Raw genomic sequence first — 24,326 nt, forward strand, 5'->3', positions numbered from 1 at the left:
AGTCGAGTGTTGTGACGACTACGGTCACTAGCGTGAGTGCTCCCTCCTTACATGGAGGTATACAATCACATAGCGTGTTGCCGGGAAAAGGAGATGGGTGCCATTCTGAGTCGTTGTTCATGGGTGCGATTGGTCCGGGGATGGAGCCCAACATATTCAATACGACCAACAAAATCCCTTTCACTTACATGGGTAATTATAACACCGCTACTACGTCGTCGGTGGTAAATCCGGTGACGACTCCGATTGTGCAGGATAATATGTTAATTCCCAGTAACTATTCCCCTGCTTATGTTAGTATGGGTTCCAAAGTTTCCCTCAGGGACATCGAACATTTTCCCACTTTCGATGGGAACATCGCGAACTTTCTACCTCGTGTTTTCCTGCTACCTAAAAGGTGAACTCACAATTTACAAAATCTTAAGCTTTTCAACTGTACCGAGGACAAAAAACGGGAACTTCTATCTCAATACCCAAAGTGAATGTTACACTGTCTCATTTGAGTGTATGAGAGTATGAGTGAGTAGTTAGTTTATGAGTATTAATACATGTTAATTCTATTCAACAAAATTTTGTTATTCAAACAAATTTTTTTTTAACGACGCCGGGGAACTGTAATATGCCATTACAGTCTAGTGAAATTATGTTTTTAATAGGAGGGTGCCCGAAATTTTTTGCACCGACTGTACTTGACGTTTAACAAAAAATTTCTGGCTGTTCAGATAATCCGTAATTTTATTTGTTATTCTATTTCAAATTAACATGGAAAAACTGTAAAAAATTCATTAGGAATTATAGTTTTGGGAATCAATATCTTTATTTATATTTTAAATTAGTTATAAGTCTTGTATATGGATATGTAAATGGATTATTACAATTCTTACGGTGTCAGTGCTATCCGAAAATATAGATCCACTATTGGACGGAACTTTCCAGATCAAATAACCAATCTAAAATTCGACAGAATTTTCAGGACCACCCTTCACCTCTCTTTTAGATACCTAGGTCCTTCTAAAATCTAGTTTAATCCAGATTTTACCAAATTTTATTCGCTTCAAAGCCCCACCGCCAAAATGCTTAGTTTTGATTGGATGATAAACCCACGCGATGATATTAGGGCGCAATTATTCCATTCTACGCCGGAAAATCTCACTGACAACAGCCAGATTCGGATTTCCAGCTCAGAAAGATAAAAATGAGCTAGAAAAACTGCAGTAAAAGGTAAAACTAATATAATAGTCGAATAACTACCAAGCAGGAAGCTACGGAGCCATAATTTGTTAGTTTTTCATAGTAAAAACCGGACTGAAGAAATAAAAAATAGATGACGCCATGTTGTGCAGATATTGTTAGTTATGGACAGGCTTTCTAAAGTGCATCAGTTTGCGAGTTTTCTTAGGAATCTATAAACAGTTTCGGAGGAGTGGTGTTTTCTCCCTTAAAATATTCTTATCCTTAAAATTATTCCTTTTCTAGTTACGTAAGGCCTGCCTCACTACCGTTTGTGTTCGTGTATGTAGTGGATGTGATTTCTTTTTGTATTTATTTATTAGTAACATGGCGGTATTTAATTTTGTGGTAGTCAGTCCAGTAATCACAATGCACGTGTAAATTTCAGTAAGGGCTCCTATCTGACTCCCAAATTGGGAGTACGGCTTCCAGCGGGATGAGTTGAACATGTAGTTTGTTTCCGGGTTCCTGCCCCTTCAGGGCAGGGGTCCTATTGTTAGCTAATACTCCGATATGTCCCCTCAGGGCATCGATTAAACAGGTTGATTTCAAGAATATGATTTAGTAAATAAAGGGCCAGTTGGCCCTGTTCATTTCTTTCCTTTCGTTACCTTTCATAGAGCCGATTTAACATGGTAAAATCTGAATGATTTCCGTGTATATTTATTAGTATAACATGTATTAATGTAGTGTGTAGTATGAATGTGGCATGATGTGTCTTGTAGTTCGAGTAGTATGTGTATATTTGTAATGTAGTATCAGTGATAGTGATAATTAAGTGATGAAAGAGTGTGTTGGACAGTGTAGTATTTACTATGCGATAAATTTTTATTACTCCGTCATTAAGTGAACGTAATATAGTATAATAATTCCGTGTACAAGGTCACATTCAGTTGTTCAAGGGTTCATTATATCGTCGCTAGCCCTAGTGTCAGAAGTCAGTACTAACCGCCATTCTTCCGTCGAGGTGCTTAGTGATTTAGTTTTCATGAAATTGACCTTTCTTTCCGAAATAAAACCTAGAAGGTATAATTCACAGCCCATATGAATGTACAGTTAGGTCAAGTGACCCAAAATTAATATATTCTGAAAGTTTCAACATTCTGCATAGTCTAGAAATCTAAATATTTAAATAAATAAACAATACGTAAATTTTTAACAGAAGTCGGGCGATATGATGCTAGTTCTTCGCTTTGAAAATATATTAAATGTCCATTTTTCTTCGTGGCTGTAGAATTTCATTGTTGATGCAGAATTTTATAAACATTAGACATTATCGCAGATAATTCTATTTTCAGTGAACATACATAGGATTTTTTTTCTTTCGTTCTTAATAAAGCTACCAAGTATTACATAGTATTGTGTGTGTGGTAAAAGAGTCTTGGGTTCGAGTGAGGTTGTCGTGCGGTGATCGGAATGGGAAAATGTTTGTAGTGATTATAGATTTTAAAGTATTATGATGAAATGTGTAAATAGGCTGGGCGTAGATAGAGGAAACAGGGTGTTTGTAGAATATAGCGTCGTGGCAAATGAATATTAATGTGAATATGAATATTAATAAGTATATGAATATTGTAGTAAATGAATATAGAATATAGGACACCCATATAGTTAAATATATAGTAGCCCAGTGAATACTTCGCCGTGTGTTGATATATAGATATTGAATAGATACGTGTAACTACAAACATCTCAGGTTCTGACCCCTGCACCATAATATCACGCGGACCGGAGGGCGATATATAGTCGGACTACGGTAATACTTTGTAGTTTTATGTGTTATAATAATAATCAACCATAGTAATACCATCTGATAGAATAGGTAGCATCATATAATCGCAGACTAGACATATTGAATAATAAATTATGAAAAGACAGTAGTAGTTATACAACAGGGCTGTAGTGAATTATATTTTCTGGTCGGTTTTTAAAATAGAATATCCTGCTCCGTAAGATTTTTTTTTTCCCACGTTACCTACTCGGGCTAGCTTACAATGTTCATGGAGGCGACAGCTCTGACTGGGTACAGAATCAAAACAATTAGTTATTGAAATTTATTTTCGCGTACCCGGATGTCGACCCCTAGTCCCTTTAAGTATTTTCATTTCTTTTCTTAGTTTAATTAGACGAGGGAAATTAACGACATCCCAGACTGTGGCGTGTCTGCGCAGGGTAGCTATCGGTGATGGTTTGGAATAGAAATCACCGATCCAAAATTCAGTTTATTTAATTTTTTTTTATTTTGGCAAATCACTAATTAGGGATATCTTAACTATTACTCTAATTTCATTACTATCCTGGAATCTTCTAGTTTCCAAGAGGTCGGATGATTTTTTTTTCTCCCTTTTGAAATCCTAAATTAACGCCGTCTCTAACCTTCCGGAGGTTTTCGGGGTCTGCAAGGGTGTTGACCGGATACGGTGAGTGGTGGGATTTCCCTAAAGCCTTTGTCTTTCCGAAAATCCCATTGTGGACACAGACTTGTCTCATCTTCGCAGACAGTTGTATCGGCTATTTATTTGGTAAGCCGAACCCCTTTTGGCATGTTAAGAATATTTTGGCTATGGATTTTGTTGAGAGCGAAATTCGACTTCTAACTTTGTAGCGTTAGTTATTTTTCACTTAAGTCTTTGGCGCCCCTATTCTTCGTCTTCCTTCTTCTCTATCTCTCTCTCTGTCTTCATTTCTTCAAGTTTTTTTTATTTTTTTTCAACCTTCCCCCCCCCCAAGATTTTGAACTTGTTACTTACAATTTATTTAACGTACAACTCTGATCTAAAATTACCAGCTGAGACGTTGCAAGACACGATTCATGAATGGAGTAGATAATGATTGGGTCCTCCATCACATTTTGACCTATCGCTGAAATGAACAAAGACTTCGTAGTTGACGACACTTCGATTACGTTCTTTCACCGTCGTCCCTCTTAAGTTTTTTTTTAATCCGTTGGTCACTTTCCTTTCTGTTTTGGTTTTCAATTACTTTGTAGTTAACCTGGGCCCAGAAATTGTATTTTGATTTACCTAGTTATATCTAGAAATGCTCTGTGTTACGTGCCTGCCTCCCAAAGTTTTTTTTTTTCCTTCATGATTTAAACACGAATTGATTATATAAAAGTTAAAAATTTATAGACGCGCGGTATCAGATAAAATTTAATTTGTTTCCAAATGTAATGTTGGAAGTCATTTGTTTTCTTGGACAATGTTGCAACCTTGAAAAATTTTATTGTTGGGGTGATTAATTTAAATGTGTGCGCATTTATTATAAATATATATATATAGAGAGAGAAATAAATACTTCGAAATGTATGTGTAATTAGTATGTGAATATGATGTTAAAGTAAAAGTTTGATATTAAATGTATTATGAATATATGTAAGAGCGCTCGTGTCTGTCCCCCCTAGACGTGTATTGGTTGCTATAGTTTACCAGAAGTCTTCCGACGAATTTAAGAACGTAGATTTTGTTAAGAATACCGCCGTGCACTTAAGTAATTTTCCTTTTCCTCTGAATCAATGTAAGTGATAACCTCTGTACTTATATAATGGCATGCATTGAAAAAATATCGGCAGGTCTAAACGTAACCCACATCATAACAAATATTATCCCTGAACAGTTAACCTAAAACCATTGTGGAAAGTGCACCTTGAATCCTTCTCACCTACATGTGTATCCTATGACTTGACCAGTTTTTTTTTTATCCTCAATTTGAACCATCATACTCCGTACACCTGTGGAAGATCATTTTTTTTTTAATCCGAACCATATATAAACATATACGAAAGTGATCCTAATGAAAGGTCTCGTGAAGTGTCCCAGTGTTGGATAAATAACTTGAAATTATTCGATTAATAAATTTGGAAATAGACCGTCTAAGAGGAGAAACTTCCTCTAGTGAAAGCTATTTTCTCGAAATCCCTAGATGGGTATAGACGTAGCAGTGTGCGATTGCAGATATAAACTGTTACCAGTTACAAACCAAATATAGACGACGAATGGTTTTGTAAACCAATAGATATATATATATACATATAGAGATATATATAAATGACCACAAACTAAGTTAAATGGAGCGAAACGTTTTGGACACTACGACTAGTGCGTGAGTTGTGATTTGGACGCTCGAAATTATTAATATTTTAATATCTCGACGTGAGGTAGAGACTCATATAAGTTCTAATACACCAAAAAGTTTTTTTTTTCTTTCCTCTTTGTCCAATTTTTTTTAAAGTGAAATAAGTGTCGTATTTGCGTATGTCGCAAATCATCATTTTGCTTTAGCATGCCTAAGATATGATACGTGTAATTATTTTTTTTCTTTCTTTTTCATTTGTCAATATGATTGAATATATAAAAAATTACTAAAATATAACACTATGTACTCTATTAATATATAACCAAGAACTTGTGCGTTTAATATTTTCTTCATAATTATTTGTTTTGTTCTTTTTCTTTTCACTATGAATGTAATAAACTATTTGTACCCTTGTAGCTAGTTGATTTTCCTTTAAACATATATACACTGTCCTGAGTGAGTGAGCGTGTGAATGCATGATAGATTTAATATAAGTAATTTTAGTGATATCATTTGTCATATTAACATTTGTAATATATGTGTCATGTTTTAATATATGTGTTAAGGTAAATAACCTAGGTCATGAAGGACCGTCACTAATGGTTTAAATCGGCTCGAGGAGTGAAGCAAAAATAGCAGGATAAGCCTAAATACGACACCTTTCTTCCAGGAAGTTGAGACTTCGATTGATACGATACCTAAATTTATATTGAGTTAATAAGTTTTTTTTTTTTTTTCCTCTTGGCTAATTCATATGTGTGGTCGATCCTAGAGGACAGAGTTCAGATGCTGGATAGTTATCAGTCACCGGTCGGAATAACATTACAAAGAATTAAATTTCACTTTTCTCATTTCCAGGTCTAGGTCTGGGCAACCCCATGATCGTGGTGCCTGGAGCTAGGTCTGGTGGTATGAGGGGACATGTGTCTATTCCGAAGCATTCCAAAATTGATTAGTTGTTAATAACATTTAGAATGATTCATCTTTCAACGACTTTCCCGACCTTTTACTATATTTCCGGAATTATCCAGTAATCTGTTTCTCATTAAAATACCCTATTTCTTTTCTTTCTTCTTTACCTACCTCCTTCTTTTACCCTTCTACTTTCTTCTCTTTCTTTCCTATTTCTAAATGAAAGAAAACGGAGTCATGATTGAGAGTAGTTGCTATTGGCACGGTCAATACGTTGTTTCTATGAGTTTTCTTCGGGAGTCCGATATGGAATAATTAACAATAACAAAAGGTTTATTGGAAGTTACTCTATTGGAAAATAATCTGGATTTCAATCAGCAAGTGATCTTTCGTAATCGTCCTCGTTAAAGAGAATTAATTTTAGCGACTCCTCTACATTGCGTATTATTTTCTTCGTTTATACATTTTTTTTTTTTTTTTTGTTTTCTTTCAAACCTACCCCTAAAGCCTCTAGTCTGTTTCGGGACTCTTGGTTATTTCTTTCCTCTTGGCTTAGCCTGCTTCGGCTTTGTTGGGATTCCTACCTCAGCTAATTATCCCGCTTTGGGGCTCTGTGATTTCTAAATCCCTCCTGCTTGCTTCGGAGCATTGGGGTTACCTACGCCACTCTGTTTAGCCTGCTTCGGGGTATCTCTGCAGATCCTGTTCGCGAACTTACGGTCAAGTACTACCTAATTACTACCTGACAAATTAGAGAAAGCATTTTGTAGTATTTTCTGTAAATGTTGTTATTATAGTGAATTCTCTAAATAAAACCGGTAGTTGGAGTCGATTCCGGACCTTGATTTTATTAAACCTAGCTCTATCTACAAAGAAATTTTACAGAAATTTTGGAGGCGCCGGGTAGTATTTGTTTATCTCAAGACTTCTTCTACGTATTATCAAACGATATGGACCATTCGTTCCAGTTGGTCCGCCTTTGCAACTTAACACATATGATAACAAAATTAACAATATAATAACAAAATTAACAAAAATTCAAAATCAAGCAACTTCTCAAACTTAACAACATGAACTGAAACAAATAATAGCCAATTAACAAAATCAATGATATTTCGACAGTTATGCTGACAGATGGAGCATAAAAATATCGTTAATGGCAGTATGCTGACCTAAAACAGGACAGCATTCATTTCAATTTGATGGTATTTTAGAATTTAACTAATTTAAGATTAGTACTTGAAGTTTCTACTTACGTTTTCTTTGAGATTTCCCCAGCCAGTGACTATAGCATCTTTCCCTTCGTAATTCGTGTCACCTGATGGCAGACATGCTGGACAGATTTTATCTGTATATGCAATTTCCTCGATCAATTCAATCAGAGCAATGTCGTAGTTCTGAGTAGATTTATCATATCTGGAAAGTTTAGACGAACACGTTACGTTGTTTTTATTCTTGATAATGTAATGAAGGATTTTAGATGGTTGAGTTCAGCACGCGAATTCTTGCCGCAATACTTATGTAAATCGTATCTTATCTCACCACGCGAGCTTATACAAACCCTTGTTTGTGTTTTCATATTTTTCTTGCCCCTTAATCATTTCAATAATTGTCATTTGATTCCTTGGTAGGGTTGCCATATTCCAAAAATGAAAATCCGGGTCGCTACTAAATTACGAGAATCTTTGAAATGCTTAAAATGAAAAGAAGTATTACACTAATTTACTATCTTCCACTAAGTAGAGTTGTTCAAGTATTACATAATGACATTTTAAGTAATTTTAGTAGACCTTCTCCCCCTAGACGTAAGCAGACGATTTACTCCATCCCCCCCTGGTACGCATTTTTTTTTTTTTTTTTTTTTAATTTCTAAGGGTTTGCTATGTTTTATGCCTTTCGGAGTCTGTTTTAGCTTATTCGATTTATGATGTTTCCTTTCACACGTTTTGTCTGTTCGTGTTGTATTTATTTATTTATTTATTTTAGAACGGTTAATTCTTTGGCAATATGTTCTATTCCAACATTTTCCCATTGTTGTCTGTTGAGTTTTATTAATTAAAACAATATAGTTTTCTTCTTGAATGGTCAGTGGAAAATTACTAAAATATCAGTTTCAGATTATTGATTAAAATATTTCAGAAGCACGATGCAGATTGAAACAGAGTATTAAAGATAACAGTAAGATTGAGCAGTAAAACCTTTTGTCCCTGGCCCAATGAAACGAATGCTTCGTTCAATGTCAAAATAATTAAATCGTGAACTTAATTAAATCCGTTTTATGTATTCATTTTTTTTACATCTGAATTGCCATACTCAGAAGTTGAAGAAACTAATTATATACCTAATCCTGTAAAAAAAAAAAAAAAAAAAAATCCCTTCTTTTCTTCTACACTGAAATCCGAAACATTTAAGCATTCCGACAAATATTTTCGGGACGCCAGGACGCAGATCTCGATTCCGTGACGGTCCCAGATTTTCCAGGAGGAATGGCAAACTTATTCCTTGGTATCCCTAAGAAAATATAATCTAGACATCGTAGTTCTGTTATACTTAATTTCGTCTTTTACAACAAAGCAGCGTTCGTAGGTTTCCCTAAGCAAATTTCCCTCGACTGACAAAATTTATCCTTATCAAATTTTCCCTAGTTGTTGAATGGCCAATTCCTATGACAGAAGTTACTGGTAAAATTAATTTAGCTATATTAAAGGAAATGCTAACCACATTTGTTTTTGCTTCTAGTTCTTTTATTTTTTTCCTTCACCTTTATTTATTTATTTATTTATTACAAAAAAAAAAGATACACACAAATGTACCCAACAAACAATGAGTACAAATCATGCTACTTTGAACAGACGCACATACAAACTATTGCTATTGTATTGTTTCATTTCTGATTAACAAAGAAAGGTTTAAACACTTATATTGGTCAATTAGTCTGCACTAGAATTTCCCTTGATTTTCATGTTTTGTCGAAACAATCCCTGTTTCGCTTTTTTTCTTAAATTTACCTACGAAATTTCCCTAGATTAGGGACATTTATCTCAAACTACGTATACTCTGGTACCATTGTCTGACGTATTGGTTTTTCACACAGCGTTATTCAATAGCTACTATTTTGTGTTAAGAATGATAATAAAAAAGCACTGCGTCAATTACAGAATGGAAAGGGATAACAAAATCGGTTCACTGTCACTAGTAAGCGTTTCAGATCAAGCAAGAAAATAGTGACAAAAACTTCTTGACTTCTCAGGAAGTCCCTATTTTTATTTTCTGAATCGTTTCTAAATATTGTATATTAGATTTTGATTTACTACAGTGGTTTCTTTTACATATTCCGTTGAGAGTGCTTTCTCTCACTAACATTACCGTCGTTCGAAGCAGTCTCGAAATAGTCTCGTGTGGTGGTCTCTACAGTCCTTAAATTTAACAGTTTTTAACCTCTTTAAGAAAATTTGGTTATTTATCATAACGAACTAGTTGGGATGTTGAATTGTTCATATAGGAGCACTGGAAATTAGGCCTATTTACTAAATATGTAATACTATACACAGTGGTTAGATTTGAAAAAGATAAAAACAGATTATCTGTTTTGAAAAAGAAAATTAAATGAATTTTTACAGTTTAACGTGTAGAATAAAGGAGACGGATAATTTATGAAGGTAAATGATTGTAAAAGTTTTTTTTTTTTTTTTTTAATCGAAACCGGGATCATATGCACCAATAGTACACGCGCGAGCCGTTGAACCAAGGCTATGAGGGTTTGATTGTTGTTTTGCTTTTTATGGAATGAAGTTATGATAGAATCGAATGGAAATTATTATTACTGATGATGTGATGTCGACTTATACGAATAAAGATATGTGAAAATTGAACAGAAACAGATTTTGTGTTGCTGTAATTAAGCTGTGTCCCTCCCGGCTGGTTTTGTGACTAGAACGTGTGCTTTTGGTGAATGTCGTCCCCGGTTCGATTCCCGATGAAAAAGCACAACAAATTTAATTTCACAACATTCACTTTGATTAATCAACCGCCTACTTTAACCTAAAAGGCATAACCATGGGACGTTAAATTAAAAAAAATCATTTCATTATTCATTTGTAATTACGGTAAATAAGAAAAGAGGAATAATGTGGAGGTTCTTGGTGATTACGCATTGTTAATGTACACGAAGTAACAACTGTATTTTGTGCAAATATGACAAAAGTAGGTAATTACATAGGAGGAAATGACTGATTGTATTGTAGCAGACAGTGCCATGCCGTGGAAAATCAGCGCCCAGGGCGAGAGTATACGACCGTGCCCCCTACATGTGAGTGAGGCTAAAATATCAGCCGCGAAGCGTCACCATGGTTGACGCGAATCGTAAGAAAATTTTCAGTAAGAAACCCTGCTTTTCCTTGATTTTGAGTACCTTTTATTACTTTTCTCCTTCCATTTTATATACGTTCACATGCATTTTAATAACATGAGTAATAATAAATATTAGATTGAAAACTACTGCTGTTTATCTAAAATATTCCAAGTAATTTTTCCTATCTTTTTTCCTTCTTTTCTTTTTTCCCCCAAATGTTTCACCAACTTACTTTTGCGCCGGGGCCGTCGCACAGTGGTCAGAAACTTGGAAAAAGCGGACAAAAATAGTTTATTCCGAAATAATGGAAGTTGACGGACGTCTGTCTATCGTTCTATACGTAATTGCCTCTTCTAGATCGATTGCAACTACTGCGAAAATGATTCGACGAACCCCTGCTACAATACTGCAGTTATATATATACAGGGTGGTCCAAAAGTGTGGAAACCCCTCGCATAAATGTCAAATACTGCAAAATATAACCAAAGGAACAATATAGGAGAGTAATAAAGGTGAGGAACAATTGGGGAGGACATAGAACAATGAAAGTCGCCATCTTGAAATCCACCATCGTGAAGCATATCATACATACAGTTTATAAATTGAAAACACAACATGTTGACGCCTTATATGAATTGGACATCGCTAGTCAGTACGAAGTTATGACAGAAGTTAATATGTATCCAAGAAGCAGTCACAGGTTCAATGTGCTCTTCCTCTAACTTTATGTGCAGCTAATAAAAAGATGCTGTAAAACAAATGAGTGTTTGGCCTTAGGATACAAAATGAAAGTTCGCGGTTTTTGACCCGCACCATCTTCGAAAAAACACTAATACTTACTGGAATGTAATTTAGTTCAGGATTACGTTGTTTCGGTAAGATTAAAAAATTCAGTATAGAATCTTCTTATATACTACTGCACTGACGTGTAATTTAGAGCAGCTTCACACGACTGATACATGAATTCCACATGCTTCCACACAATTTTAATAGTCTTCGGGAGTTTGAAAGAATAAAATCAGTTTCTACTTGTTCTTGGTAACATACTGAAGATTCTAGATTGGCTTTATTCCTGAAACTGATTCGAAACAACCTTTCATAATAATTTACTTATCACGTAGAGTAAACTATTATATCTATGCTTAGACAATTTAATAAAAGTCCTGTACAGCATCATTTATAAAATTATTCTAAAATTAAAAAAAAAAAAACTATTGATTGTTCATAAAGAATGAATCAGTAAAATTATACATATAAATAAGGGGTAAAAGTGAGGTGGAACGCAGAAGGATGACGTTCCCCCACTTCAAAAATATCCATAGCATCCTTCCACTTCCTAAAAAACTACAATGGGCAAAGATAGACACGGGAGACGGCGTGACGTCATTCGTCCCCCTACCTTTCCAGATCCACTTTTACCCCTGATATAGACAAGATAATGCTATACTATAATATTTCATACTAATTTATTTAATTTCTGTATACTTACTGTGGATGAATTTGTATTTTTCGAATAGTATATTTGGTGGAATTTCGATCTCTGTAACTTGTGTGTGCGCCAAGGAATACTTCTGATTTAGAAGGATCATTCACACTGAAACATAGGTTATAAACAAAAATTAGTAACTTTATTTTATTACATTAAATTGAAAAAGTATATCATATTGTTTTGATATTCTCAATTTATTGAACAGTTAAGGCTAATGCTAATGCTAGCTTAGCAAGATAAATTGTAAAACCTTATCTTTTATCTGATAGAATATTAAGGTACCAAAGCTGTGTGAGTATATTTAGCAGGCCCTCAACCAGCCATAGAAGTTTGGAGAGACCATAAGTACCTAGAGGAGCATAAATCGTTAAAATTTTTAAACTGCTCTACATCAATATGAGATTTTATGTGCGTAGTAACTATAATTTTAGTTATATTCTTCACTCAAGCTACCTACTATAGTAATAATAATAATAATAATAATAATAATAATAATAATAATAATAATAATAATAATAATAATAATAATAATAATAATAATAATAATAATAATAATAATAATAATAATGGATACTTCAAAAACGTTTATTAACCCGTTCAAAAACTAACACGCCCGCTATGCTTAGATTCCTGAAAGAGCTCCTGTAATGAAATTCTATGTATTGAAGTAACTTGTAAGTAATTCAGCATTTTAGTAGCGTAATGGAACTATTAATTTTCTTTATCAATCTTTGTTTTTTGGACATAACTTCTTTCATCCCAAATATCAATAAACAATTTCATCCTTAATCTAGGCAAGGTAAATGTGAGTGGCTCTTAATACTACAATTTGGTGATTGTAAAATGAGATTAACCAGATCAGCTTAAAAATAAGCATAATAGGCCTACTATTTACTTTTTAGAACCATTTAATTAGTAATATCCGAGAAATTTATTTAAAATGCATATTTAATGAGAAATTAAATATAAGATACGAACCACCGCACTAAACTTTCCATTTTTCATTTATTAAATAAAATCATGTAATTTTGTAGTTATTTTACAACGTTTATGGGCCATTCCATACGAAAATACCAAATTTGAAACTGAAATGTTTCTCGTGTGTTGTGAAACAAAACCCAAATGAAGACAATGATTAAAGATACAGACGACTTCATTGAAATTTTGGTAGGAAAAAATTAGATTAGCGCAGCATCACTTCGAAGCCAAATCCCAAAGAGACTACTTCAAACACACAAAAGAGACTTTGGATGACAAATCATGCTTAATTATAGTTTATTTTGCTGATAACTATTCCTGTATTATTCAAGATGAAGTTTAAGGGTTCCACTAGACCAATCTACTCAACTGTGCAACAGTCTAATCCTTTTGGAATATACTACTGAGATATTGCAATTTCTGTTATCAAATGACCCGTTATGTTGTGTCAGGGATATGTCAAAGCACAATAGAGTTACATTTTATGTTTTAAGAGTTATTCTTTTGAAGCACGTCAACAACGTGTTTCCTCAGATTAAACACATTATCTACTTTAGAGGTGGGTCAGCAGCCCGATATAAAAACTATTTAAAAACTTTGTCAACTTATGACTCCATGAGTGATTTTGGACTCACTTGTGAGTGGAACAATTTTACCACAAGCCACGGCAAAAGTGTTTGCATTAGCATAGGTGGGATGCTGAAATGTCTAGCGAGACATGCTAGTTTACAAAGGCCACTGGATAACTGAATTTCTTCGATTACTGTTGTCGATTTCTTCGAATTTTGCCAAACTATAACCAATGTCAAACGTTGTCTTGTGACCGTTTTCTTGTGACGAAAAATGTTGAAAACGTTCGTCCTTTGCTTCAAAAGAAACTGGAGAAACCATCACGTCGCAAGGGACACGTGAAAATCATCATTATAAACACATCAGCCTGTCAAAACTTGAAGTCAGTCGTGCATCTTCTTCAAAGACAACATTCACTCTAAATACTCGAGCAGAATCGAAGCACATTAACCTTTCACATAAGCAATTTATTGCGTGCATTTATGAAGAGAAGTGGTGGTTTGGAAAAAATATTTGAGAATTCACAGGAAAAAATATTTGAGAATTTGTGACCAATGTGAATTCCCTTCATCCCCATGGACCCAAGAAAATGTTTTTCTGGACAAAAACACCTGACACATGCTGGATTCCATATGACAACTGCATCGCTAATATTGGGGTACCTAGTATTTCAACTGATACTGACAGAAATTACAGTATTTCTGTTGAAGAGATTAAAGCTATTGAGAAGACATCTGAAATTGGTGATAAAAGACCTTAGGCTCAATATTTCAAATTGTTTACAATCAACCAAACATGTAAATGTTATTTGTTTGTATATGACGATAGTTCAATATTGTTCAATGTTTCTTTTTTTAATTCAAACAGGACTATATATGCTGCGTAATCGATACATAATATTGTTCTCAAATAACTTTATAAATTACATTTAAGTTAAGAGGTTCCACTTTTTTTTTCACAAGAATCATCAAACATTGCAAAGGAAGATACTTACCCATACAAGTCGTATTACTAGAAAATTAAATAATATGAGACTTGAGTTATTTTTTTAAATTTCAACATACCAAAAACACCCTGCTAGTTTTTTTGTTTTTGTTTTTTTTTTTTTTTTTTTTTTAATGATAAAGAGGAATACCAGAGCTACTTATTTCGAAAATTTGAGGTTGATGTGAGGTGGGTCTTTTTCAGAAATAACTGCCATATTTTGACATTATTTTTTTCTTTTTTCTCTTTGATGGTGAAATTCAAATGCTTAACCCCACTTGAGCAGTTCCGCCCCCCCAACTTACATTGGGTCATATTTTTTTCTTGAACATACAAAAAAACACTGTCCTAATTTTTTATATGTTAAAGAGGAATACCAGAGCTACTTATTTTGAAAATTTGAGGCTGATGTTAGGTGAGCCTTTTCCAGTAATAATTGCCAAATTTTGACATTATTTTTTTCTTTTTTCTCTTTGATGGTGAAATTCAAATGCTTAACCCCACTTGAGCAGTTCATTACTACAATGTCTTAAATACTACAAATTCTAAGATTGTTTTAGTGAAAACCATTTTCAAATAGCTTCAATATCTCCAGAGATCTAACGTTTTCAGTACTTTAAGACGAAGGCGGACTTAGGTTGTTTTTTTTTTTTTTTTTTTTTTTGCACAAAACCCCCAAATTTTGAATGGCTTCTACAGGAGTCCCCTTTGAGGTAGAGCTGTAAAATTTTACAGGTGAGCTATGTTTAAATGCCACAGCATTTGTACGAAATTTGTAGAAAATCTAAGACATATGAGCCACCTTGCTTTGTTGATTTCATATGGAATGGCCCTTTATGAGAAGCAAGGCTATATGAGACGTTGTCCTACAGCTTAACGTGGGATCTGAACCACATGAGCTCCCGCCGGAAATCGAACCCCTGTCTTACAAGCCAAAAACGTCTAGGGAGACCTTGGTGTCTTTAGCGTAGGAGATCCGAGCTCAATTCCCGACAGGTGCTTATATGACAACCTTACCCCCACAAAAACATACTATCCGTTATGGTTATCTTCAGATGGAATCTGCTTGCGCTACATTATAGGGCTGTTAGTGAAATATTTATTTATGAAATATGATCAAAATGGCGTGTGGAGTTCTTGATAAAACCGTCTTGAAAACCTCATCCCAAGAGCACATAACCCCTTGTTTTCCCATAAGAAATAACTTTAAAAGAATATTTAAGATTCGTTAATTTTTAATTCTCAAGTATGAACAAAATCGACAGCAGTTTCTATCAAAATCATCTGAATAAAGTTCGCTCCAAAAGCAAACTACGTCTTGATCTTTACAGAAGAACGGCTTAGACCACGTTATAGCATTGTTAGAAAATATATATTTATTAAATATGAGCAAAATCGTCAGAGAAGTTTCTGAGAAAATTGTTCGAAAAAGTCTCAGCCTAAGAATAAACTAACCCTTTTGAATATTTTAGGGCAGGGTTTCTCAACCTGGAGGTCGCGACCCCCAGGGGTGTCACGAAGATAAGCGAAAGAGATCAATATAATTAGAATCTAATACCGGAAAATATTTTTAAATATTATTTTAAATTTTGTTCTGATAGACATATTTTTAATTTTATACATACTGTTTAAGAACTTTAAAAGATAGATCTACTAAACATTTCCAACAGGTAGAGAGTTGTTTAAAAATCAATTTAAATGAAAGAGGATCGGATTCGATATTTGTAATATGAATGAAGAGAAAAAATTTGGTTTTAATCCATTCGCTTTTAGGGAAGTTGCTATATCCTGTATATACAAGAAAGAGATTCTACTATTGTAGAAATATATAGATACCGTGAGATCTCTTGAATAAGTATATTAAAAATCCCACACAAGTTTATTACAAACCAAAATTATAAGGCGGTCGCCGGCAGGAGGATGTGATAAAATAGGAGTCGTGATACTAATTAGGTTAAGACCCACTGTTTTAGAGGAAAGTCTTACGTCATATTAATAATTAATGACATATTTATTTATGAAATACGAACAAAATCGCCTTAGTTGTTTGTGAAAAGATCATCCAAAAAATACACCTCAGAAAAAAATAACAGTTGTGACTTTTTAAAAGAGACATGACTTACATACACCGTTATGTCTGTTAATGAATATTTGTTTATAAAATATGAACGAAACTTCCTCAGTCGTTTTACAGACAATAGTAAAAAAAAAAATCCCTTTTGGATATTTCCTAGAAAAATGACTCATAACGTATGAATGATATATTGATATATTATAATGATATATTGATTTACGAAATATAAACAAAATTATTAGAGCTGTTGTAGAGAAAATGACAAAGTTTGATTTTCGCCTTCCAGCAAACTGCCTCTTATTTTTAGAGGTAGGAAGGACATTCGGAAAATGCTGTTAGAAACTATAGGAATCTCATAAAATTCTTAAGTAATAAATTCGGCCTGGATACATTGAACAGTATAACTTCTAAACGAATAGACATCCAAAAATCACTTTTTCAGCATAGGGGCCATGAAATGTGTAAAATTTTTTGGTATTTCGAAAGCAATAATTTTCACGAATTCCTTACTTTCTTTTCTCCTACCGATCCTCGAAAGTAAAAATACAGAGAATAAATTAGCATATAAAATAATAGGATCAGACTACGAAAGATATGTTGAAACTCCTCAAATCGACTTTATAAAGAGTAAGGGGAACACAGTATTGTATAATCTTCCTGAATTATGTATTGTTAGTTATATGAACCTGTACAACTCAGGTACAGTGGCTCAGTAGTAGAGCGCTTACCTCTGGTGTGCGGAGTTCCTGGTTCGATCTCCGGCCAAGTAAGTTTGTGGTGGACAACATCATGTCCGTGGATTTCCTCGGGGTACTCCCGTTTTCTCCTACATTTTCATTCCACCAATTCCTTCATCATTCACTTGCTTTAATCATCGTCTCCCTTACCATAATGGAGGAAGTTAAACTGAAAGATTTCATTTCACTTAACTTTTGTTGGTAATGTAACAGATTTGCAAATTTGGAGCTGGTGTTCGCCAGTAGCAGCAAATAAATTTGAATTACAATTATATCCATTTTCCTAGCTTCTAGCAACTGAAAAAAAAAAAAGAAACTCATTTTGTACGCATACACTGTTTTGAAAAATATATCTTTCCTGTTGTTTCTCACTGAGTTGTCAGTTTCATTTTCTCATGCTAGCTCTTAGAGGTGTACTCAAAAGAACATCCCAATTTCAGTCAGGATTCGCGAGTTTTGAAACTTGTTTTGTATTCTTTCTGATTTCGACGTTTTCTAAATCCATGTGTATTTCGCGCCATGATTGCGGGGTTGGTAACACTGATGAAACTGAGCATGCGCAGGAACATGTCTTAGTCTTCTGTACTTGCAGAATCGTCCGCGTGGAGTTGCATACGTGAGAGTAGGAGTAAGGTGAAATGCTACTATAATACAAGATCCTGCAAAATCTGAAGTGAGATCTGTCCTACGATTTTCGAACGCAAAAGGACAGAATGCAGCTGACATCAATCAGAAATTGTGGGCCATTTACGAACCGACAGTTATAAATGAAGTGAAGGTCAGGCAATGGTGCAGAGGATTTCAGGAAGGACGTTCAAATTTCATGATGATGAGCGTGGTGAAAGCCTTAGTATTCAGACGGACAATCTGGTAGAACGCGTTAACAACAAGGTGCGATCCAATCGCCAGTTCACAATAACAACTTGCCGAAGAGTTTCCAGAAGTGTATACAGTGCATCGAATTGTAATTGACAAACTGTATTATCACCAATTGTGTGCGAAGTGTCACAAAGAACAAAGAATGACGACTGCACGTGATTTTTTTGTCCGCTGGGGGAGGATGAGGATGAACTTTTTCCTCACATAGTAACGGAGGATGAAATCTGAATATTCTACGTCGCTGGGCAATCGAAGCTTTCAGTAAATGACAGCACTCTGGTTCTCTCAAAGCGAAGAAATTCAAACAGAAACCATCAGTTCAAAAAATCATGGCAATCGTGTTTCGGGACTAAAAGGGTGTGATTATTGTGGAATTCTTGGAACCATGACGAGCAATTACAGAAGATGTGTATTGCCAAACTGGATAATTTGTGACGTGGCATCTGAAATTGGCACAAAGGAATCCTATACTCTGGAATTATTCTGATCCATGATCATGCACACCCACACACAACTACACTAGTACTGTTGAAACAATTCAAAGATTTCGATGAGAACTGTACAATCATCCCTTTACAACCTCGAATTGCCCCAAGTGACTTAAGTGTTTCAACGACAAAATGCTCAAGACATGAGTTCTGGACTGGTTGTACAGTGATTACATCGAAAAATTGCCAAAGCACTTACTTCTATATCAATCACAATAAATTTCTTCTCCTAGCATTTTCTTCTTCCTTAAAAAATATCGCCGCCCCCATTTTTTGACATGCGCTTCGTACATTGTATGAGGAACTTCACCAAATACAAAGACATATTATAAAGTTATTCTAAGGAAATCGAGTTTTTCGGTCTATAAAATAATATACTACTGTATTTAACGTATACTTACGACTCGTCCACACAATGAGCAGCAGTCACCACGTATTTATTGCAGATGACAGTTCCTCCACAGAGATAATAAGAAGTCTTTTGGGCATTGGCCCACGTAATCAGCTGAACCTGCCAACACCATTTGTTTGGAGGAGCTTCTTCGCCATTTACAATACGGTTGGATCTTCGTAGGCCACAGTCTGAAAATTCGAAATGTACTTTGAGTTTGCACAGTTTGAAATGCACTTCATCGAGGGGAATGTGTGCAAATTTAGAATTATACAAATAATATTAGTTAACATTAGTATACATTGGAAAGTCATTGGCTGTACATCGAAGTGCCTGTAAACATTTCGTCCTAAATTTTGCTTTCACCTAAGAACTGTCTTGCTAAATGTTGTTCGTCCTTTTGTTCCCATTTTCCTCTCTTGTGTTTTTCTTCCCTTTTGTTTCTGATATTTTTCTCTTTCTTGTTTCTCGTTACATTTACTATCTTTCTCTTAGAGTATAGTTTATCCTTAATGTTCTCTTATGATAATTAAAAACTACTTCGTTTTAATTATTTAAAATATTCTTATCCTTTGCCATATTTCCCTACATTTCTTGTAGCTATTGTTACCTAAAGTTATTCTTATCGATCTTTTTAACGAAGAATTCGTTGTCTCATAGAGTGCAATAAAAAAAAACGTTCACAGATCTTAGGATTAGATTCTGAAAAGATAAGGTCTAGCTATTCCAACTGCATTATATTGGAGGTGTTTAAAATTGTGGGTGTGATCAATAGAGCTTTCGTAGCATACAAGAATATTAAAGGGGCTACTTAGCTATGAAATGGAATTTCTTTTCGATTTAAGACTGTCTAATCATCGTTTATATCTTGATGTATTGTTTTCTCAATGTTTAGGAATAATTTTTATTAATTTTCTTCTCACAGAGGTCGAGTCAAAGAACTCTAATAGGAGTTGGACAGTAGATCTATATACAGTGTCAAAGATTTATCATCACATTAGAGCGGTGATGGCTAAACTGCTCGCGGACCGATATCATTACATGAGAGTAAATATGGGGCATCTAGTAAAGTAAGTTCCTAATTATGTATTCATGACACGTAGCAAGCTGCTTTACTTTTCTGCATGTTAAAATCAAACTTGACATTGATGAATAGCTTTGAATTACATATTCCGTGGAGATGTTGTACATAATAATTGTTTTTACGGGCGGTCTTTTTATAGTATGACAGTGTGAAGAATGGATACACCTTTTTCCGGTGAAAAGAAATGTTAATTGGACAAGCAGAATACAGAAAAGACCTTCCGGAAATAAAATATGCAGATCACACACGTAGAACAAGGTAATAGATTGTTAGATTCATTAATATGCAGTACATGTAACGCGACAGCTGCTGTTGGAGAATATTCTAGAAATTTGGATCGTCGGAATGAGTGAAAGAAAGCAGTGGAAACTTCGAGATCTTTTCCCAAGCTTATTATTGTTGGAATAGGGGAAAGAACACTTTCGAAACTCCTGGAAAGGTTTAAGGGTATAAAAATAACGATTTATTTGCATGATTCGTACAACGTATAAGAGATAAGAAACGCAAATATACTGTTGGAAGAAGAAAATTGATACATAGAAGGCACCGGAAGAAAAAATCATTAGTAGGGACTAACTTTGTAGTTTTCTTGTATTATACTTGTTCATTTTTATATGGAAAAGGGACATATTGTAATTGTCTGGAGTATAAGGGGACGGAACTGTTTGGTTTTAATCGGGAATTGATTGCGGATTTTCCGGCATTGAAAATGATATGAATTGGTGTAATTTTATGGAATTATAACGTGACTAAGATATAGTATAATATAATATGGAGGGTACAGGGAATCAACATTTTTTTATTGCACCGGGACTCGAATTAGTATTCTCCCACGTGGAAAACCGTACGCTAAATATTTTGCTTGCAGTGCGAACTTGTTACTTATACATAACTATGAATTGTGTATGACATAACCGGTATATATAAATTATATTGTACAGAAAGTTAGCAGAATACTCCCCGGGAATTGAACCAGAGCTCTTCCACGTGAAAAGCCGTACGACAAACATTTTGCTTAGCAGATGTTGTTACTTATATGTAGCTATGAATTGTGTAAGACATAACAGGTATATATAAATTATATTGTACAGAAAGTTAGCGGAATGCGTCCCCGGGAATCGAGCCAGGGCTCTTCCATGTGAAAAGCCGTACGACAAACATTATGCTTAGCAGATGTTGTTACTTATATGTGGGTATGAATTGTGTAAGACATAACAGGTATATATAAATTATATTGTACAGAAAGTTAGCAGAATGCGCCCCCGGGAATCGAACCAGAGCTCTTTCACGTGAAAAGCCGTACGACAAACATTTTGCTTAGCAGATGTTGTTACTTATATGTGGCTATGAATTGTGTAGGACATAACAGTTATATATAAATTATATTGTACAGAAAGTTAGCAGAATGCGCCCCCGGGAATTGAGCCAGGGCTCTTCCACGTGAAAAGCCGTACGGCAAACATTTTGCTTAGCAGATGTTGTTACTTATATGTAGCTATGAATTGTGTAAGACGTATAACTGGTATTTAGAAAGTATATGGTAAGAATTATTATTATTATTATTATTGTAAACTGTTGTTTTTTGTTTCATAAACGCTAGTGTAACAATGAGGTTATATGGTGACAGAACGTTTAACGTTACCGCAGATTGAACTTAAGGGTTTTTATATTGAAAGCTAAGGCAATAAAAAGAGACCCGAGACAGTTTGAACATATTACCCAGGATGAAATGTAGTAGTGAAGTTAAAAGGGAAACTTTATACTTATATTTTGTAATTGGAAATCGTAATACAGCAAATAATTAATATTTAATTCTTTTATTGCTTTTAGGTGGTGAAGGAAATAAAAAAAAATTAATAGAAACAGTGGAGAACAAACCTTATTTTCCTGAATTGTTTGTTGTTGAAATATAGCGGAGGTTTTTTAGTGAAAAGGAGTTATAGATTAGTTTTAAAATATGGATTCACTGAAACCGTTGGATTTTAGTTGTATGAAATATCGAAAATATTGGATAATGTGTGATATAAATATTGAATACTGAAATATCGACATAAAAGTTATTATAAGTGTTACATCCAACGAATATACTGGCTAGACTAAAGGAGACGGTGATGATGAGAAATTAATGAATATGGTGGAATGAAGAAAGTGGGAAGAAGCAGGAGAACTACGACAAAAACCCACGCACATAGTGTTTGTGCACCAAAAAGCTAACTTGAAACAAGCTGGGATTGAATTAAGGACTCCGTGCACCAGAGGTGAACGCTGTATTGCGTACCCACTATAGCTTTTCTATGTATTATATTTGGATGAATAAAGTACACATTTATAATTTGGTGGAAACCGGGGATTGTAGGAGGAAACGGGAGAACTTTACACACAATGTTTAAACTAAAAATACACTTGGAATGAGCGAAAGCATTTAGTTTCAGAAGTGACTTTTTTATGATTAGCGCTATTTAATGTGTATGAAGGAGGAAAGAAACTTACTGTAGCGCTTATTGGAGAATTATACTTTTGATACTCTTTATACAAAACTAGGTGTTTATATAACTTCATACATACTAGTAAAGAAAATATATCTAATAAGACGTAATGTACGTTAGGTACAATTTTGACATGATTTAAACAGTTTAGGTAACGACTCTTTTAAGGCAATACAAGAGACGGACAATTATTTGACAGCGCAGATTGTGATAGTAATGGTGTGCTTGGTTTATTAGGATTAGTCATATGCAGATGGAAACAATTGCTTTAAATAAGAGATAGCACTTTGAACGTATAGTTTGGTTAAAAGCGCTTTACTTTAGAACTCATAACATTAAGTACAAGGTAACCAACACCATTGGCGATAACTATTAGCAGGACTGTGAACGATGGGAATTAGCGTGTTGGAGAGACAGATACATTTTGCGTATATAATAATAATGAGCATGAATATTTAACTTTGGCGTCTAGAAGATTATGGAACCGACAAGTTAAAAATGTTTTGAGGATTGCATATTATATTTACAGACAGTCTGATACGATTTTGTATTTTACTTGAAGTGTGATGAATGTTTGTTGAACTAAATGGGTATTTTATTTATAGATCTTGTTTGTAACTTAGAAAAAAAACAAGAAAATATTCTTGTAATGGTGCTACGACCGCCAGAAACGAAATAATAGCTAACATGTCCTTTTTACAGTTGAAATAGATTTCTGTCAATATTAAACTTTAATAAAAACTAGTCTGAATTTCGACAATTTTAAACTTTATTGTAATTGTTACAAAATGCATAAGAAAATAGTATTTTAATGTTTTAGTTGTCTGCATATAGAGTGTATATATATATATAGTTGTGAGCGAATACATGGCATACAGTTATAACATATTAGAAGTGTTGTGCTCAAGAAATTAGATTTCCCTAAACGTTAAAGAGATTATATTGTGCAGTTTGCACTTATTGAGTTAAATTTGGTCATTTAAGACGAACTGTGGTTTTGCTTTTTTACCCAATGCAATTGTATTGGATTGAAATACGGAAGTTTTACTATGTTTGGAATTTTTAGTTACTGTTTTGCTGGTTTTCACGAGCGATTTCGGAGGGCTGTTATTAAAAGTGGAATTTGAACCATTACTAATGCTTGTAACGAGAAAGTATATCTATTGAGAAGTGTGGATTTTCTTTGACGCAAATGAGAAGTAGCCCGTGTTTAAGAGAGCTTGATGAAAACGAATGTTTGCACAACGAATTGAATCACTAATGCTCACACCAAGATTAATTTAACTGTATCTGGGACTTTTGATTGATTAGTAAATGAGTAAATTATATTTTAAAGCGGTGTTGAGATTTATTTCGTATTAGGTTTTTAACTACTGTTTGGATTATTTTTTAAATTTATGTTTTATATACTAACAAGGTTATAAGGAACAGTATATTAACAGTAAAATGGGTTTTGAACCACAATAGGGACAACGTTAATGCAGTTGCTGTGCATATGAACTGTTATGGAAGATTAATTTTCATAGTATATATCATTTCTTTTATGTTATCGTAACTGCAAGAGAACTGTATTATAAGACTACCTACCACATGTAAATA

At 34.2% G+C, this 24,326-nt stretch overlaps 1 protein-coding gene across 2 annotated transcripts in view; it reads right to left on the bottom strand.

The window, feature by feature from the left end:
* LOC145662958 (trypsin-1-like) overlaps positions 1-24,326 on the bottom strand; it is a 117,685-nt gene that overhangs the window by 42,429 nt on the left and 50,930 nt on the right. For both annotated transcript variants that reach the window (XM_081729021.1, XM_081729020.1), the window contains exons 2-4: positions 19,168-19,348; positions 12,057-12,161; positions 7,473-7,632 (exon numbers count right to left, since the gene is read on the bottom strand). In XM_081729021.1, the coding sequence (XP_081585147.1) occupies positions 7,473-7,632; positions 12,057-12,161; positions 19,168-19,348 (446 nt within the window). The remainder of the gene's footprint in view (positions 1-7,472; positions 7,633-12,056; positions 12,162-19,167; positions 19,349-24,326) is intronic.

Source organism: Thermobia domestica, chromosome 10 (genome assembly GCF_964235325.1).
Source record: "Thermobia domestica chromosome 10, izTheDome1.hap1.1, whole genome shotgun sequence".
In the NCBI taxonomy this organism is placed as follows: domain Eukaryota; kingdom Metazoa; phylum Arthropoda; class Insecta; order Zygentoma; family Lepismatidae; genus Thermobia; species Thermobia domestica.